The sequence below is a fragment of the Salvelinus alpinus genome, chromosome 10, assembly GCF_045679555.1.
Source record: "Salvelinus alpinus chromosome 10, SLU_Salpinus.1, whole genome shotgun sequence".
NCBI lineage: Eukaryota > Metazoa > Chordata > Actinopteri > Salmoniformes > Salmonidae > Salvelinus > Salvelinus alpinus.
This window is the reverse complement of record NC_092095.1, coordinates 10,443,893-10,464,135: the sequence shown is the minus strand read 5'-3', so window position 1 is coordinate 10,464,135 and position 20,243 is coordinate 10,443,893. Positions and strand designations below refer to the sequence as shown.

Below are 20,243 nucleotides of genomic sequence, written 5' to 3'. Positions count from 1 at the left end.
GATAGAACCATTAGTATGGGAATGTTAGCGTTGAGTCCCAGATAGAACCATTAGTATGGGAATGTTAGCGTTGGGTCCCAGATACAACCATTAGTATGGGAATGTTAGCGTTTGGTCCCAGATACAACCATTAGTATGGGAATGTTAGCGTTTGGTCCCAGATAGAACCATTAGTATGGGAATGTTAGCGTTGGGTCCCAGATACAACCATTAGTATGGGAATGTTAGCGTTGGGTCCCAGATAGAACCATTAGCATGGGAATGTTAGCGTTGGGTCCCAGATAGAACCATTAGCATGGGAATGTTAGCGTTGGGTCCCAGATACAACCATTAGCATGGGAATGTTAGCGGTGGGTCCCAGATACAACCATTAGTATGGGAATGTTAGCGTTGGGTCCCAGATAGAACCATTTGCATGGGAATGTTAGCGTTGGGTCCCAGATAGAACCATTAGCATGGGAATGTTAGCGTTGGGTCCCAGATACAACCATTAGCATGGGAATGTTAGCGTTGGGTCCCAGATAGAACCATTAGCATGGGAATGTTAGCGTTGGGTCCCAGATACAACCATTAGCATGGGAATGTTAGCGTTGGGTCCCAGATACAACCATTAGCATGGGAATGTTAGCGTTGGGTCCCAGATACAACCATTAGCATGGGAATGTTAGCGTTGGGTCCCAGATAGAACCATTAGTATGGGAATGTTAGCGTTGGGTCCCAGATACAACCATTAGCATGGGAATGTTAGCGTTGGGTCCCAGATACAACCATTAGCATGGGAATGTTAGCGTTGGGTCCCAGATACAACCATTAGCATGGGAATGTTAGCGTTGGGTCCCAGATAGAACCATTAGCATGGGAATGTTAGCGTTGGGTCCCAGATAGAACCATTAGTATGGGAATGTTAGCGTTGGGTCCCAGATAGAACCATTAGTATGGGAATGTTAGCGTTGAGTCCCAGATAGAACCATTAGTATGGGAATGTTAGCGTTGAGTCCCAGATAGAACCATTAGTATGGGAAAGTTAGCGTTGGGTCCCAGATACAACCATTAGTATGGGAATGTTAGCGTTGGGTCCCAAATACAACCATTAGCATGGGAATGTTAGCGTTGAGAGAGGGAATAATTGTTTAAATCTCAGATAAGAGGAGAAGGAAGCACCACTGAGTTGATAATATCAGGGAGATGGTGATACGACCTTGAAAAATCCTCAGTGAAAATTGAAGCGGTATTTCTTTACATTGAAGACTACAAGATAGTCCTTTGAAACTTTGAGGAGACACGTATGGAATAAGAGACGATAAGAGGGAGACGTTGACATGTGAAACATCCAGACATGAAGGAAGACAGAGGTGTCCATGTCACTGAGGAATGACGGGATAAAGGTTGAACCCTGGGAACCATGCTTACGGTATGTGTTCTGTTAGGAAGGTAAACACGTGATTTCTCACAAAATAAACAGTTCTGCTGTGGTGAAAATAAGCTGCCTGCAGTGTTGGGGAGTAGTGAACAACATGTAATTCAACAAGTAATCAAACTGAATGTTGCGTTAGCACGGTGGTAGTGGAACTACACTGGAAAAAATATATAAACGCAACAGTCCATATAAGGAAATCTGTCCATTGAAATAAATTCATTAGGGCCATATCTATTGATTTCAAAGGCCCACCCACCGGGGAGCCAGGCCCAGCCAATCAGAATGAGTTTTTCACCACAAAAGGGATTTATTAAAGACAGAAATACACCTGTCACACCTTCTGTCAGGTGGAAGGATTATATTGGCAAAGGATACAAGCTCACTAACATGGATGTAAACCCATTTTAGATCAATAAGCTTTTTTTGTGCCAATGGAAAATGTTTAGGATTATTTTCTTTTACTCATGAAACAAGGGACCAACACTTTACATGTTTCGGTTTTCTTTTCAGCGTAAATTCCAATCTTGGTAGTGTTTTCAGTAGTTAATTATATATATATATGTTTTTGTGTGTGTTGAAGCTAAATACTGGTACTATACACTACTTTTTTGTGTGTGTTTAATGAAATATGGATGAAGTAGGCAAGAACGTCCTTTTTAAAAGAAAATCAGATCTGCCTTGTCCTCACTTGAAGTTGTTGTGTTTAATAGGATCAATTCCACGTTCTGTCTTTTCTTTCACCATTTTAGATGTGATCATTTCTAAACTACAGGTCATTCAGAAAGTATTCAGACCCCTTGACTTTTTCCACATTTTGTTACGTTACAGCCTTATTCTAAAATCAATTACATAAAATGCCAGGTTTCCTCCAGATATGACGCGTGGCATTCAGGCCAAATAGTTCAATCTTGGTTTCATCAGACCAGAGAATCTTATTTCTCACAGTCTGAGAGTCGATTCGGTGCCTCTTGGCAAACACAGAGCGGGCTGTCATGTGCCTTTTACTGAGGAGTCGCTTCCGTCTGGCCACTCTACCATAAAGGCCTGATCGGTGGAGTGCTGCAGAAATGGTTGTCCTTCTGGAAGGTTCTCCCATCTCCACAGAGGAACTCTGGACCTCTGTCAGAGTGACCATCGGGTTCTTGGTCACCTCCCTGACCAAGTACCTTCCAGGTAAATGCATAAAAAGAGAAGGATGATGTTTGGTTGAAGTGTAGGTTTGTAGCACACCTCCATTGAATAACATCCAGACACTTCCCTATACAATACAAATGCCTAAGTGTCAGTCAAGCTATAGATAAAGACGAGGGACTCATCCTCGTTAAAACGAGCAGCACGAGCAGTTAACGGCTTGATAAAGCATCTTGTACAATTATTCATTGTGACCTTTCAAATGACTATATACAAAAAGTTATACTGTATACAAAATACTGCATTACAAAAAGTAGAAATGTGTAATGCGCAAAATCTGTAGAAGTCTGGATTAAGCATAGGTAAACGCATCAAACAAATGCTTGATAAAGTGGCGATGCACTCGACTGTAACACTTGTTGAAATAATATTTTTGGGTAAATAAACATACAAATGCAGCGTACAAAACCTTTATAGAACAGATACGGGTCGTTCCACCGTATATGGGTCGTTCCACCGTATATGGGTCGCTCCACCGTATGATATGGGTCGTTTCACCGTATGATATGGATCGTTTCACCGTATGATATGGGTCGTTCCACCATATATGGGTCGTTCCACCGTATGATATGGGTCGCTCCACCATATGATATGGGTCGTATCACCGTATGATATGGGTCGTTCCACCATATATGGGTCGTTCCACCGTATGATATGGGTCGTTTCACCGTATGATATGGGTCGTTCCACCGTATGATATGGGTCGTTCCACCGTATGATATGAGTCGTTCCACCGTATGATATGGGTCGCTCCACCGTATGATATGGGTCGTTCCACCGTATGATATGGGTCGCTTCACCGTATGATATGGGTCGTTTCACCGTATGATATGGGTCGTTCCTCCGTATGATATGGGTCGCTTCACCGTATGATATGGGTCGCTTCACCGTATAATATGGGTCGTTTCACCGTATGATATGGATCGTTTCACCGTATGATATGGGTCGTTTCACCGTATGATATGGGTCGTTTCACCGTATGATATGGGTCGCTTCACCGTATGATATGGGTCGTTTCACCATATGATATGGGTCGTCAAACCATATGATATGGGTCATTCCACCGTATGATATGGGTCGCTCCACCATATGATATGGGTCGTCAAACCATATGATATGGGTCGTCAAACCATATGATATGGGTCGTTCCACCGTATGATATGGGTCGTTCCACCATATGATATGAGTCGCTCCACCATATGATATGGGTAGCTCCACCATTTAAAGACCACATGTTCAACTTTATGAAAGACATCCCAAGAGGTTATATACATTTATAAAATACTAGAAAGTGTCCAATAAAGTAACAGGGTTGATTATTTAATCTTTAAATCAGCCATAAATCCCCTTTTGTGACAGGTGGAATGGAAGCTTGTTGTGTGCAACAAGGAGTGAAAATTGAATGCAAGCTTCACAAAAGACTAACAAATGTAAAAACATTTCTAGCCTGTGTATCTATATGGGTAACTGGGTTCACGTGTTATATGCTCGACCCGCTTCAGTTGTCCACTACAAAACATCAGAAAATGGCCATAAACAGTCAAACCAGCTCACCTGCTTTTATACTATGATTTTAGTATTACATGCTGACCACACCGCTCGCGTTGCAAAATAAATGTACACATACATGTTATTCAATCATTGCACCCACACTGCTCAGGGGCGTCAACGAGCATTATTATAGAACTTGGTTCTAATTTTGACCCCGCTGCAAGTGCCGCCTCTCAAATCTCCTCATTGGTTTTTAGGAGCATATACCCACGTGGGTGATTGAAAGATAAACTGACGTCCACACTCCAGTCCAGTTTGTGGTGGTAATACACCTTAAAGTTGGTTGCCAACTGCCATTTAAAATCCACAGAAGAAGAAGACTGAAGGAGGAGAGGCTACTAGGAACTAACTAGGTTTTTCCCCTTTTATGTGTGGATTATTTGTCAGAGTAGAGAACACATGGGTCATAATTCTACAATGATCCAGAAAAAGAAGGACCTTGTACATTTCAGGTAAAATAACTACCCAATGTTTATATCCCAGGACAAATGAGCTAGCAACAGCACGCTAGCTAGCTAAATGTCCATGAATGTTTCATGTGTTTCGACCTGTCCCCAAATTAATAAAGTTGGTTTGAATTTTTTTATTTTTTATATTTCAACCTGTGTGTCCTGATCGCTTATGGTGTTGACAAACAAAATCAACATGTTTGTGCCCGGTCTAATCAGCATGATAGATGTTCAATATTTTAAAAGGAATAGTTTCACCATATTCAAATGAGTGTTTATTTCACGTAATAGGGTCGACCTTAAAATGAGGGACAGATGTAAATGAATCGCTCATCACATGAAATACAGTGAGCTCCAGAAGCATTGGGACAGTGGCACACTTGTTGTGAGAAAGTTAGAGGCATAAATATCATACCCCCAAAAAATGCTAACCTCCCCTGGTATTGTAATAGTGAGAGGTTAGCATGACCTGGGGGTATGATATAGAATGCTAACCTCCCCTGTTATTGTAATAGTGAGAGGTTAGCATGACCTGGGGGTTTGATATAAAATGCTAACCTCCCCTGGTATTGTAATAGTGAGAGGTTAGCATGACCTGGGGTATAATATAAAATGCTAACCTCCCCTGTTATTGTAATAGTGAGAGGTTAGCATGACCTGGGGGTATGATATAAAATGCTAACCTCCCCTGGTATTGTAATAGTGAGAGGTTAGCATGACCTTGGGGTATGATATAAAATGCTAACCTCCCCTGTTATTGTAATAGTGAGAGGTTAGCATGACCTTGGGGTATGACCTCAAGTAACTGTCTTAGTCATCATTATTCATGATTCATTCAGGACTATCCGTAATAATGGTAGCATCCACATGAATGTAGAAGTGTTTGGAAACATATTATATTCTTATTTACAATAAAAGTGACACAAAACATGATTTACCATTAATTTCTATTGGGCACAAAATAATCTGAAACATCCAAAACAAACAGCAAATGCATCCAATAAGTCTGTAGAGTCACAAGCTTGATGTAATCATTGTGTTCTAGCAATATGGGACCAAATACTAAGCTTTTGACTACTTTAATACACATAAGTGAATTTGTCCCAATACGTTTAGTCCCCTAAAAATGGGGGGGGGGGGAGGGGGGAGGTTATGTACAAAAAGTGCTGTAATTTCTAAACGGTTCACCCGATATGGATGAAACTGAACTCAAATTAAAGCTGACAGTCGGCACTTAAACATCAACGTCATTCTATCATTTCAAATCCAAAGTTCTGGAGTACAGAGGCAAAAACAACAACAACACGTGTCACTTTCCCAATACTTTTGGAGCTCAATGTAAATAATGATCTTCAAAGCAACAAAATAACTAGGGCTTTACAATGACGGTGAAAACCAGGAGACATTTTGGGGGTTAAGTGGGTTAACATCTTGCCAGAAGTCCCAGAGGGTGCACGGAGGGACAATTCAGATTTTTCTTTCTCACTTTAGCAAGTCTAAGATTGATTGAATTATCCACGTGGTCTATATTAAAATGACACTTCATTTAAATATAACAGGCTTTTACAATTCCATATTGGTGCACAATTTCTACATACATTATCAAAGGGACATAAAAGGCACTGTTTTTCTGGAATGAGCCAGCTGTCTTTTGAGTAAAAGTAATTGCACAGTTTAAAAAGAGGAAAAACAAATGCTGTAACAAAATGGCGTACATAAAACAGTCGTAGTGATCGGTACTAGAAGCATGTTTTGATTCGGTGGTTTTCTTTATACAGACATTTTGCAGAGAAACCTACAACAGTAACTTACAAACACACACATTGTTGCGTAGTTAACTTAAGTGCATCCTGTCTTCATTTTGGAGACCTGCAGTACAATAGTTCCTTCCAGCACCAACTGTCGAAGTCCAAAACAGACAACAAGGGGCTCCCAAACAGACAACAAAACAGACAACAAGGGGCTCCAAAACAGAAGAAATATGACTTGATGAATTGTAACGACGTCCAGTGAGTGATGGAGATAAAGACGGTCACACAAAATGGGCCTCGCGGTGCTCCAACTCCTGCAAGCGTCTGGGCCGTAGTCTCTGGTACACAGGCTTGGCCTCCTGACTGAAGTCTTCAGGACTGGAGCTGGGGGACTGGGGCAGGGACAGAGAATGGCCTGCAGCCTGCCGCGGAGCCTCACTGTACTCATCCACAGTGTCCTCATCCACAGAGACCTCCAGACCCATCTCCTCTTCCTCATCATCTTCCTCCTCCTCCTCAGTGCTGTTAGCTACAGTGGCGTGCTTCTTTAGCCCCACGTCACCTAGCGCATTGGCCATCCAAAACAGACAACAAGGGGCTCCCAAACAGACAACAAGGGGCTCCAAAACAGACAACAAGGGGCTCCCAAACAGACAACAAGGGGCTCCCAAACAGACAACAAGGGGCTCCCAAACAGACAACAAGGGGCTCCAAAACAGACAACAAGGGGCTCCAAAACAGACAACAAGGGGCTCCAAAACAGACAACAAGGGGCTCCCAAACAGACAACAAGGGGCTCCCAAACAGACAACAAGGGGCTCCCAAACAGACAACAAGGGGCTCCCAAACAGACAACAAGGGGCTCCAAAACAGACAACAAGGGGCTCCAAAACAGACAACAAGGGGCTCCCAAACAGACAACAAGGGGCTCCCAAACAGACAACAAGGGGCTCCCAAACAGACAACAAGGGGCTCCAAAACAGACAACAAGGGGCTCCAAAAACAAACAACAAGGGGCTCCAAAAACAGACAACAAGGGGCTCCAAAACAGACAACAAGGGGCTCCAAAACAGACAACAAGGGGCTCCAAAACAGACAACAAGGGGCTCCAAAACAGACAACAAGGGGCTCCAAAACAGACAACAAGGGGCTCCCAAACAGACAACAAGGGGCTCCCAAACAGACAACAAGGGGCTCCCAAACAGACAACAAGGGGCTCCCAAACAGACAACAAGGGGCTCCCAAACAGACAACAAAGGGCTCCCAAACAGACAACAAGGGGCTCCCAAACAGACAACAAGGGGCTCCCAAACAGACAACGAGAGGCTCCAAAACAGACAACGAGGGGCTCCAAAACAGACAACGAGGGGCTCCAAAACAGACAACAAGGGGCTCCCAAACAGACAACAAGGGGCTCCAAAACAGACAACAAGGGGCTCCAAAACAGACAACAAGGGGCTCCCAAACAGACAACAAGGGGCTCCCAAACAGACAACAAGGGGCTCCCAAACAGACAACAAGGGGCTCCCAAACAGACAACAAGGGGCTCCAAAACAGACAACAAAACAGACAACAAAACAGACAACAAGGGGCTCCAAAACAGACAACAAGGGGCTCCAAAACAGACAACAAGGGGCTCCAAAACAGACAACAAGGGGCTCCAAAACAGACAACAAGGGGCTCCAAAACAGACAACAAGGGGCTCCAAAACAGACAACAAAACAGACAAGGAATATATTACACCTCCATGGGAATTTAATTTCACAGATCATGAAATTATTTAGTGTTGTTTTCTTCTACAACATGACACATATTATACAGATATGAACATTTAAATTCAAGTCAAAGAAGAAATATGACTTGATGAATTGTAACGACGTCCAGTGAGTGATGGAGATAAAGACGGTCACACAAAATGGGCCTCGCGGTGCTCCAACTCCTGCAAGCGTCTGGGCCGTAGTCTCTGGTACACAGGCTTGGCCTCCTGACTGAAGTCTTCAGGACTGGAGCTGGGGGACTGGGGCAGGGACAGAGAGTGGCCTGCAGCCTGCCGCGGAGCCTCACTGTACTCATCCACAGTGTCCTCATCCACAGAGACCTCCAGACCCATCTCCTCTTCCTCATCATCTTCCTCCTCCTCCTCAGTGCTGTTAGCTACAGTGGCGTGCTTCTTTAGCCCCACGTCACCTAGCGCATTGGCCATGCTCCCCGTGGGGTGTTTGTAGAAGGTTCCAGGGGGTGGCTGTAAAGTGCGGGGGGGTCTGAATACAGTGGGCACTTGGCTGTACTCCCACACGTTCTCCTCTCTTCTCAGAGTCCTGCCCGGCCACACTGCGATGGTGCAGCCACCCCTCCCGAAGGAAGAGGATGATGGAACAGACGTGGAAAGGCTTCTGGTCGAGTCCTCCTCCTCGTCTGCTGAAGGCAGGTTGATCTTAGCTGTCCTGGGGGTGATGTCATAAGGTTTGTACTGCCTGTCCCAGGTCCTGCGTAGCGTCCCTGTGTCCATGTTCCGGTATTGGCTGGTCACCCTCGACTTTGGCTTCTCATCTTCTGACACCTCCTCGATCGACTGGTCCCGCGTAACGCTCTTGGCGCTCCCGGTACCGTTGACTTGATCGGCGGTGTTCCTGGCGTTCCTCTCGTCCACGCCTCGGGCCGGGTTCAGGAGGCGTTCGGCGGGCATGCTGACAGGCCGGGAGACCAGCTTGGAGCGGGGGTGGCGGAGATGGACCCGGGAGGTGGTGCGGGGGGCCTGGGTTAAGCTCCTTTCCCCCCTCTCTCCTCCTGAACTCTGGACCTCAGGGACCTCGTCTGCTACTACAGAGGACAGAGAGGATGAGTCAGTAATAAAATAGCAGGATGTGAACAGTGTATACACTGTACGGCTATAGTGGAGTAATACTGACCAGGGGTAGAGTCTCTCCTATCAGACGTGGGGTTCCCATCTCTGACCCCCTTCATTGCATGGGTGGAGGAGACTATAGAGGAATGACACTTAAAGACTTTACAGCTCTGCTACGATGGACCGGGGACAGGAAACAGAGGAACAGAGAGAGAAAAACACAAAAAAGAGAGAGAGAGAAGAGAGTCATCGTTGCTGTTCTAGTCAGTAGAAGCTAGATCCATAACAGGTTAATCATATTTCTCACTTACCTCCTTGATGTCTACAAGAGACTGTCTGCTGAGCGTCTTCTCCTGAGTGGTGAAGCTGGGGTATGGGTCCTGATCCTCTAGGGAGAAGCTCTCCTCAGAGGGGCCTGGGGGGCCCTGGGGCCGTGGCAGGGGGCTGACGGGGGCATCAAAGATCATCTGATAGTGTCTGATGAGGAGCTCCACGGTGAGTGCCTGGTAGGGGTAGTCCACCAGGGAGGACAGGGACACCTCGGCGTCCGTCTGTCTGGGTTTGATGAGCGTGGGGCCGAAGATGATACCTAGGTTAGTGGCTGTCATCTTGTTCTCCTCCGCCTGCTCGGTCACCCTACAGGGGAGAGGAAGGATGAAATAAGGAGGTGGACTTCTGGTTCATTGTTACTGCTGTTGCAGGTTTTGGTAGTTACTTTGCGGGATGTGTGTTTTAAAGAGCGAATGCCTTGAAAAAGTAATGAATACCCTCTGAAAATGGCCTGTGGCATAGATATGAGTCAGAAACATTAATACTAGTGTCAACATTGACTACAAATTATAAATAGGATCAGTTTGGTCATAAAGCCAGTCTCGTCTAAAAATTGAGTTTGTAACCTCAGTGTGTCACAACAGGTAAATGAATAGACAGACAGACCTGCCCAGCAGCAACATCACAATTCATTACAGATTTATCTTAGATTTATTCTGGGTTTTTTGAGGAAATGAAATAGACTTCCGTGTCTACAGTGTCTCATGAGAGACAATCATTAACCAAACGCAGAATCGGTCAGGAGGAAGGCCCTAACAATTGTCAGACTCCAGCCACCATAGTCATAGAGTCCAAGTCTGGGTCTAAGAGGCTTCTACACAGCTTCTACCTCCAAGACATAAGACTGCTGAACACCTAGTCAAATGGCTACCCAGACTATTTCCATTGCGCCCCACACACTTCACACCGCTGCTACTCTCTGTTATTATCTATGCATAGTCACTTTTTAATAACTCTACCTACATGTACATATTATCTCAATTACCTCGACTAACCGGTGTCCCGCATACTGACTCTGTAACGGTACCCCCTGTATATAGTCTCGCTATTGTTATTTCACAGTGGGTGCGAAACCTGGAGAGGCCTACAAGCCACAGTGTCTCGCACACACACTGTGAAATTTAGTGGAGGATCAATGATGATCTGGAAGAAAACTTGCTTCCTTCTGCTCTGACAATGTTCCCCCAACACTGAGGATTGGTTTTTCCAGCAGGACAATGTTCCCCCAACACTGAGGATTGGTTTTTCCAGCAGGACAATGCTCCATGCCACACAGCCAGGTCAATCAAGGTGTGGATGGAGGACCACCAGATCAAGACCCTGTCATGGCCAGCCCAATCTCCAGACCTGAACCCCATTGAAAACCTCTGGAATGTGATCAAGAGGAAGATGGATGGTCATAAGCCATCAAACAAAGCTGAGCTGCTTGAATTTTTGCGCCAGGGTTGGCATAAAGTCCCCCAACGTTAATGTGAAAGACTGGTGGAGAGCATGCCAAGACGCATGAAAGCTGTGATTGAAAATCAGGGTTATTCCACCAAATATGAACTCTTCCTAAGTTAAACCATTAGTATTGTGTTGTTTAAAAATGAATATGAACTTATTTTCTTTGCATTATTCGAGGTCTGACAACACCACATCTTTTTTTGTTATCTAAATGGCCACATTTTTATTTGGAATTTGGGAGAAATGTTGTCAGTAGTTTATAGAATTAAACAAAAATGTTAGTTTTACCCGAACACATACCTATGAATAGTAAAACCAGAGAAACCGATAATTTTGCATTGGTCTCTTAATTTTTTCTAGAGCCGTGTGTGTGTGTGTGTGTGTGTGTGTGTGTGTGTGTGTGTGTGTGTGTGTGTGTGTGTGTGTGTGTGTGTGTGTGTGTATACACAGTTGAAGTCGGAAGTTTACATTCACTTAGGTTGGAGTCATTAAAACTAATTTTTCAACCACTCTACAAATTTATTGTTAACAAACTATAGTTTTGGCAAGTCGGTTAGGACATCTACTTTGTGCATGACACAAGTAATTTTTCCAACAATTGTTTACAGACAGATTATTTAACTTATAATTCACTGTATCACAATTCCAGGGGGTCAGAAGTTTACATACACTAAGTTGACTGTGCCTTTAAACAGCTTGGAAAATTCCAGAAAATGATGTCATGGCTTTAGAAGCTTCTGATAGGCAAATTTACATAATTTGAGTGAATTGGCGGTGTACCTGTGGATGTATTTCAAGGCCTACTTTCAAACTCAGTGCGTCTTTGCTTGACATCATTGGAAAAACAAAAGAAATCAGCCAAGACCTCAGAAAAATAATTGTAGCCCACCACAAGTCTTGTTCATCCACGGGAACAATTTCCAAAGGCCTGAAGGTACCACATTCATCTGTACAAACAATTGTACGCAAGTATAAACACCATGGGACCACACAGCCGTCATACCACTCAGGAAGGAGACGCGTTCTGTCTCCTAGAGATGAACGTACGTTGGTGCGAAAAGTGCAAATCAATCCTAGAACAACAGCAAAGGACCTTGTGAAGATGCTGGAGGAAACAGGTACAAAAGTATCTATATCCACAGTAAAACAAGTCCTATATCGACATAACCTGAAAGGCCGCTCAGCGAAGAAGCCACTGCTCCAAACACGCAATAAAAAAGCCAGACTACCGTTTGTAACTGCACATGGGGACAAAGATCGTACTTTTTGGAGAAATGTCCTCTGGTACACCTCCAATTGACTCAAATTATGTCAATTAGCCTATCAGAAGCTTCTAAAGCCATGACATCATTTTCTGAAATTTTCCAAGCTGTTTAAAGGCACAGTCAACTTAGAGTTATGTAAACTTCTGACCCTCTGGAATTGTGATATAGTGAATTATAAGTAAAATAATCTGTCTGTAAACAATTGTTGGAAAAACTACTTGCGTCATGCACAAAGTAGATTTCCTAACTGACTTGCCAGAACTATAGTTTGTTGACAAGAAATTTGTGGAGTGGTTGAAAAATGAGTTTTAATGACGCCAACCTAAGTGTGTGTAAACTTCCGGCTTCAACTGTATATATAAAAATAAAACACAAACAATATCATGTTTTTGACTACACTGGACCTTTAAGCTGAGTATCTGTATTAATAGGGTTGTATTCTGCCTTAAGATCCACTGACTTAACTCAAAGTCTCCCATTGACATCAATACATTATTTACATGAAAGTCAGAATTGCGCAGCACCAGTCAACTCATCTAAATTCTCTGAATAGATTTGGGTACCTGTGCAGGTGTTGGATGAGGAACTGCAGGGTCTTGTAGTGGGCCGGGGGCAGCTGTCTCAGTAGGTCTTTTATCTTAAAGAGGACCCGGTTGAGCTCCACACTGACCTCCGGCGGGGTCATGGAGGCGGGGCTGACCCTGGACGCCTCCACCTCATCGACGATGATGTTCTGGCTCTCCTTGGCCAGGCCGATGAAGTCATTGTAGAAACGGAACAGGATGAGAGGCTCTGGAAGCTACAGGGAGAGAAAATAAACAAGGAAGTTCATTTTAAACTGGAATGAAGACAAATATACAACAGACAGGAATGGAGACAAAGAGAGAAGCTATAAACTAGCAATGAATGAAGACAAGGAAGATAAGTCAATATTATTGGGCTAGTGTGCGGTCTGTCTGCCTGGAGTACTCTGTAATTACACTCTTAGAAAAAAGGGTTTCAAAAGGGTTCTTTGGCTGTCTCCATAGGATAAACTTTTTGGTTGCAGGTAGAACCCTTTTTGGTTCTATCTAGAGCCAAAAGGGTTCGAACTAGAACCGAAAATTGTTATTCAAAGGGTTCTCCTATGGGGACAGCCGAAGAACACTTTAAGGTTCTGGATAGCGACTATCTTGTCCTGAAGAAGTCTGCCTGTCTGGTCTGGTCTGTCTGTGTGACCCACCTGTCTCAGGTAGAGTTTGAGCACGTTGCTGATGTCATGGGGGTAAAGGTCAGATAGCTCCACGAGGTCCTTGCCGTTCTCAAATACCTGACAGAGCTTCTCCACACGGGACTTGGCCCCGTTCACGCGGTAGATCCCCTGGACAACCAAGACACAACACATCAGCTCAGATTTTGGGCCATTTTATTCTCCTAACAAGCATCATTTCCATGCAAAAAACCAGAACATCTTCAGGGGTGGGTGACATCTGAAACAATGGAGAAGATTTACCAAACAAGCGAGGCTATATAACGTTCCAATGAAAATGCTAGCATTATGTTACCTTCATGTCCAGCGCTCTATTCTCGATCTCAGAGGTACACTTCCTGATTATGAAAGGGATTCCGTCTGGGTTGTTCCTAACTGCCTGGGTGAAGTCGACACCAAAGAGGTGCAGTCTACCATGCAGCTTCTTATGACCACACTGGATGGCCAGAGTGTCCAGACACTTCTTATGGCAGGCCAGGAAGCACTGGGAAAACAGCAGTCCGATAGTTAATATATCCACGTCAGCTAGCAACACTACTGTATATAATCCACCTGGCATATAGCTTTTATCCAAAGTGACTAACATACACAGTGAGTGTATGTAATCGACAGCGGGAATTGAACCCACGACCTTGGCGTTGCTAGCGCCACCCTCTCACAGAGCCACAGCGATACATAAACGTCTGAATAATAATAATAATAATAATAATTCAAGTAACCATCTTTCACTGTCCTGTTCCAATCTATCCAAATAGTATGTCAATGTTTAATAAATATGTCATGTAACTCTGTAAAATAAGCAGAGCTGAGAGAACATTCTAGTGAGAGGAGAGTACAGTTCTCCCAGAAAGAGGCCCAAATATCCAGTGGTGGATGATGGCGGTCTGTGTTCTATAGACTCTTTCCTATTGGGACAACTATAGAACAATGCTTCTTAACCTGTTTTAATTATTAACCGTACCCCAATCACATTTACCTACCGTACCCCCAATCACATTTACCTACCGTACCCCCAATCACATTTACCTACCGTACCCCCAATCACATTTACCTACCGTACCCCCAATCACATTTACCTACCGTACCCCCAATCACATTTACCTACCGTACCCCCAATCACATTTACCTACCGTACCCCCAATCACATTTACCTACCGTACTCCCAATCACATTTACCTACCGTACCCCCAATCACATTTACCTACCGTACCCCCAATCACATTTACCTACCGTACCCCCAATCACATTTACCTACCGTACCCCCAATCACATTTACCTACCGTACCCCCAATCACATTTTGCTCTACCTGAAGTACCCCCTAATGTGCAACTGATCATTATGCCTATGTTCCTGTGAGTCTTTCCAATTCCCCCCTGTGGATAGGCCAGGTACTTCCATCCCCCACTGTGGATAGGCCAGGTGCTTCCATCCCCCCCTGTGATTAGGCCAGGTACTTCCATCCCCCCTGTGATTAGGCCAGGTACTTCCATCCCCCACTGTGATTAGGCCAGGTACGTCCATCCCCCCCTGTGATTAGGCCAGGTACTTCCATCCCCCACTGATTAGGCCAGGTACTTCCATCCCCCCTGTGGATAAGCCAGGTACTTCCATCCCCCCCTGTGATTAGGCCAGGTACTTCCATCCCCCCTGTGGATAAGTCAGGTACTTACATCCCCCCCTGTGATTAGGCCAGGTACTTCCATCCCCCCTGTGGATAAGCCAGGTACTTCCATCCCCCACTGTGATTAGGCCAGGTACTTCCATCCCCCACTGTGATTAGGCCAGGTACTTCCATCCCCCACTGTGATTAGGCCAGGTACTTCCACCCCCCCTGTGATTAGGCCAGGTACTTCCATCCCCACTGTGATTAGGCCAGGTACTTCCATCCCCCCCTGTGATTAGGCCAGGTACTTCCATCCCCCACTGTGATTAGGCCATGTACTTCCATCCCCCACTGTGATTAGGCCAGGTACTTCCATCCCCCCTGTGGATAAGCCAGGTACTTCCATCCCCCACTGTGATTAGGCCAGGTACTTCCATCCCCCACTGTGATTAGGCCAGGTACTTCCATCCCCCCTGTGGATAAGCCAGGTAATTCCATCCCCCACTGTGATTAGGCCAGGTACTTCCATCCCCCACTGTGATTAGGCCATGTACTTCCATCCCCCCCTGTGATTAGGCCAGGTACTTCCATCCCCCCTGTGGATAAGCCAGGTACTTCCATCCCCCACTGTGATTAGGCCAGGTACTTCCATCCCCCACTGTGATTAGGCCAGGTACTTCCATCCCCCACTGTGATTAGGCCAGGTACTTCCATCCCCCCCTGTGATTAGGCCAGGTACTTCCATCCCCCCCTGTGATTAGGCCAGGTACTTCCATCCCCCACTGTGATTAGGCCAGGTACTTCCATCCCCCCTGTGGATAAGCCAGGTACTTCCATCCCCCACTGTGATTAGGCCAGGTACTTCCATCCCCCACTGTGATTAGGCCAGGTACTTCCATCCCCCCCTGTGATTAGGCCAGGTACTTCCATCCCCCACTGTGATTAGGCCAGGTACTTCCATCCCCCACTGTGATTAGGCCAGGTACTTCCATCCCCCCCTGTGATTAGGCCAGGTACTTCCATCCCCCCCTGTGATTAGGCCAGGTACTTCCATCCCCCACTGTGATTAGGCCAGGTACTTCCATCCCCCCTGTGGATAAGCCAGGTAATTCCATCCCCCACTGTGATTAGGCCAGGTACTTCCATCCCCACTGTGATTAGGCCAGGTACTTCCATCCCCCACTGTGATTAGGCCAGGTACTTCCATCCCCCCCTGTGATTAGGCCAGGTACTTCCATCCCCCCCTGTGATTAGGCCAGGTACTTCCATCCCCCACTGTGATTAGGCCAGGTACTTCCATCCCCCCTGTGGATAAGCCAGGTACTTCCATCCCCCACTGTGATTAGGCCAGGTACTTCCATCCCCCACTGTGATTAGGCCAGGTACTTCCATCCCCCCTGTGGATAAGCCAGGTACTTCCATCCCCCACTGTGATTAGGCCAGGTACTTCCATCCCCCACTGTGATTAGGCCAGGTACTTCCAGCGGTATAATACCCCAGATTGAGAACCAGTGTTGGACAGAGCACTCACCTCCTCACACTCAGCCCCATGGAAGACCACCAGACTATCACACTCTCTGCACTTGGACAGGGCCCTCAGCTTCCTCAGCTTGTGAGTCTGGGCTGCCTTGGACATCTGGATGTCATAGAACGGCCCTGGGGAACTGGCTGTCTCTGTCACCATCTCATCCAGACCTGGGGAGGCAAAACATAGAGAGAGACACACACACCCCTTCAAATGAGTGGATTTGACTATTTCTGCCACACCCGTTGCTGACAAGTGTATAAAATCGAGCACTCAGCCATGCAATCTCCATAGACAAACATTGTCAGTAAAATGGCCTTACTAAAGAGCTGAGTGACTTTCAACGTGGCACCGTCATAGGATGTCACCTTTACAAGAAGTCAGTTTGTCAAATGTCTTCCCTGCTAGGGCTGCCTCGATCAACTGTAAATGCTGTTATTGTGAAGTGGAAACGTCTAGGAGCAACAACGGCTCAGCCGCTTAGTGGTAGACCACACAAGCTCACAGAACGGGACCGCCGAGTGCTGAAGCGCGTAGCGAGTAAAAATCGTCTGTCCTCAGTTGCAACATTCACTACCGACTCCCAAACTGCCTCTGGAAGCAATATCAGCACAATAACTGTTCGTCGGGAGCTTCATGAAATGGGTTTCCATGGCCGAGCAGCCGCACACAAGCCTTAGATCACCATGCGCAACGCCAAGCGTCAGCTGGAGTGGTGTAAAACTCGACCGCCTTAGTTCCAGTGAAGGGAAATCTTAACGCTACAGCATACAATGACATTCTAGATGATTCTGTGGATGATTCTGTGCTTCCAACTGACAATGCCCCCGTGCAATAATGGTCTGGGGCTGTTTTCATGGTTCGGGCTCGGCCCCTTAGTTCCAGTGAAGGGAAATCTTAACGCTACAGCATACAATGACATTCTAGATGATTCTGTGCTTCCAACTTTGAGGCAACAGTTTGGAGAAGGCCCTTTCCTGTTTCATCATGACAATGCCCCCGTGCACAAAGCGAGGTCTATACAGAAATGGTTTGTCGAGATCGGTGTGTGGAAGAACTTGACTGGCCTGCACAGAGACCTGGACCTCAACTCCATCAAACTCGAATTGGAACACCGACTGCAAGCCAGGCCTAATCGCCCAACATCAGTGCCCAACCTCACTAATATTCTTGTGGTTGAATGGAAGCAGGTCCCCGCAAAAATGTTCCAACATCTAGTGGAAAGCCTTCCCAGAAGAGTGGAGGCTGTTATAGCAGTAAAAGGGGGGACCAACTCCATATTAATACCCATGATTTTGGAATGAGATGTTTGACGAGCAGGTGTCCACATACTTTTGGTCATGTGTATTTTCTGCTGTTATTCCGAAACCTTGTTTTGCTCAGTCAGTGTACCTATAATGATACTTTTCTTGGGTGCTTACATTTATATTTTTACATATACCAACACCCCCTGGGACTGGGGGTCACAGCCAGAGTCAGCCATTATCAATGGCAACCCTAGAGCTATTAGGGTTAAGTGCCTAGCTCAAGGGCACATAGACAGTGTCCTTCACCTTGTCGGCTTTGGGATTCTAAATAGCAATATTCAGGTTAGTGGCCGAATGCTCTAGCTGCCAGGCTACTTTTTTTATTGCCGCTGAAGAGATTACCTCTCCACTAGACTGTTATTACACATTCTGAACTGTTACAATATACTCTTAGGACATTTCAAGTATGGCCAACAGTTTTACTACACACACACACACACGCACACACACACACACACACACACACACTTTCTCTGAACTCAAATTCAAAATCCCAAAACTTTATTGACATGAAAAGTGTGACAACATACTTTTCCAAAGCAAACATTTGGCGCCATATCAAATGAATAAACTATCTGACTCACCGTTGTCTGACGACGAGGGTGGCTCTCTCTCATCCAGGTCATCAGCTGACGACATGGTCCCCGTGGACGGGCTTCTGCGTAATCTCCTGTTGAAGTCACCTGAGCAGGAGGCAGTGAACACACAAAAGATCCTCATAGTATCTTGTCAATAGTACTGTCTAACTACTCACTACTACTGTCGCCTGTCTGAGGCCTGGTCTAGAAATAGTGCTCGATCCTTGGTTTGGGAGGTTATCTCAGAGTGTCTGCTCCTTTCTAGCCATAGCTTCAGGCCTTGATTGTTATGAACTGAGTAACTGACAGAGTCCACTTATTATAAGACATGGTTGAGATTGTGGGGCGTGGCACCCCTTGGGCCCACCAATGGCAAGTGGTCAGGAGACCAGCAAGGGATCACTCACAAGACGTTCTGGGCAATTCATACCTCCATTCACTGATCAATCCCTCTGCTTGATTCCCTTATTGTTCTGATAATGGCCTGGACAAGAGACCCATCTCAATGACAGGGCACATTTCTCCAGACATTGGGGCTCTTTGGGAATAAAGGAATGAATTGACTGGCTAGATTGCAATCACTCATTCCAATCATTCTAGATTTGTATGAGTTAAAAGGTTCTAACGAGTCAGATTGATTAATCCAATTAAGTTAATTGTAACTTGTTAATTAAAACATCTCACTCAGGAACTGTTGTTGTGTATGATAACAACATGAGAGTAACGGTAACACTATAAGTCATTTAAAGGAAAACTATCATAACACTTAATTAAAACCAAACAACAGAAATCAGCATGTTACATAATCCACAGAATACAACACATGGTTGAACACCGACCAGAATAACACAAAACTCCAGAAAATGTCACTGTTAAACCTGCCTGTAGTTCAAATGTCCTTCAAGGGTATTATAGACACACCATCAGGACTCAGGCATCCGTCCGTCCGTCCGTCCGTCCGTCTGTCTGTGTCACGTCTAGGAGGGTGGCTGCTGTCTGTCTGTCTGTGTCACGTCTAGGAGGGTGGCTGCTATCCTGCTGTCTGTCCATCTGTCTGTCTGTGTTACGTCTAGGAGGGTGGCTGCTATCCTGCTGTCTGTCTGTGTCATGTCTAGGAGGATGCTACCTGCCCCAGGTATGTTTGGTGGAGGAGGAATAATGGTCTGGGGCTGTTTTCATGGTTCGGGCTCGGCCCCTTAATTCCAGTGAAGGGAAATCTTAACGCTACAGCATACAATGACATTCTAGATGATTCTGTGCTTCCAACTTTGTGGCAACAGTTTGGAGAAGGCCCTTTCCTGTTTCATCATGACAACGCCCCCGTGCACAAAGCGAGGTCCATACGGAAATTATTTGTAGAGATCTGTGTGGAAGAACTTGACTAGCCTGCACAGGCTAGTGTAGTGTAGGTTGTGTGGAGATAGGGCCCTGGGCTAGGAAGGGTGGGAAGACAAGGCCTTACCTGGGCTGGCGGTGGGGGAGTCCATGGATCGGGACTCACTGCTGCCTCCGGTGCTCTCTGAGTCACTGCACATCCCCCCGCCCTGACTACCCGTTCCCCAGGCTCGGAACGGGCCCTGGAACCTCAGAGCTGGAACAAGTGTTATTGTCAGAGGTCACATGTATAAGTATTGATCTAATCCAATAGTAGAATACTGAACTTGGATTTGTTTGAGTTTTTTTTTATGCATGTTTCTTTTATATTTAAATCAAAACATTAGAGAAAATGTATAGA

The 20,243-nt window shown here is 45.6% G+C and overlaps 1 protein-coding gene across 2 annotated transcripts in view; it reads right to left on the bottom strand.

Moving 5' to 3' along the window:
• Positions 1-4,870: 4,870 nt before the first annotated feature.
• Positions 4,871-20,243, bottom strand: part of LOC139531494 (rho GTPase-activating protein 29-like) — an 81,395-nt gene continuing 66,022 nt past the window's right edge. Inside the window, exons 15-24 of one of the 2 annotated variants that reach the window (XM_071327985.1) lie at positions 19,971-20,099; positions 18,515-18,613; positions 16,630-16,793; positions 13,790-13,978; positions 13,468-13,605; positions 12,809-13,044; positions 9,516-9,840; positions 9,269-9,377; positions 8,458-9,179; positions 4,871-6,874 (exon numbers count right to left, since the gene is read on the bottom strand). In XM_071327985.1, the coding sequence (XP_071184086.1) occupies positions 6,641-6,874; positions 8,458-9,179; positions 9,269-9,377; positions 9,516-9,840; positions 12,809-13,044; positions 13,468-13,605; positions 13,790-13,978; positions 16,630-16,793; positions 18,515-18,613; positions 19,971-20,099 (2,345 nt within the window). In that variant the 3' untranslated portion in view covers positions 4,871-6,640. Of the gene's footprint in view, positions 9,180-9,268; positions 9,378-9,515; positions 9,841-12,808; positions 13,045-13,467; positions 13,606-13,789; positions 13,979-16,629; positions 16,794-18,514; positions 18,614-19,970; positions 20,100-20,243 lie in introns of both variants that reach the window. The other variant, XM_071327984.1, reaches the window with a different exon arrangement.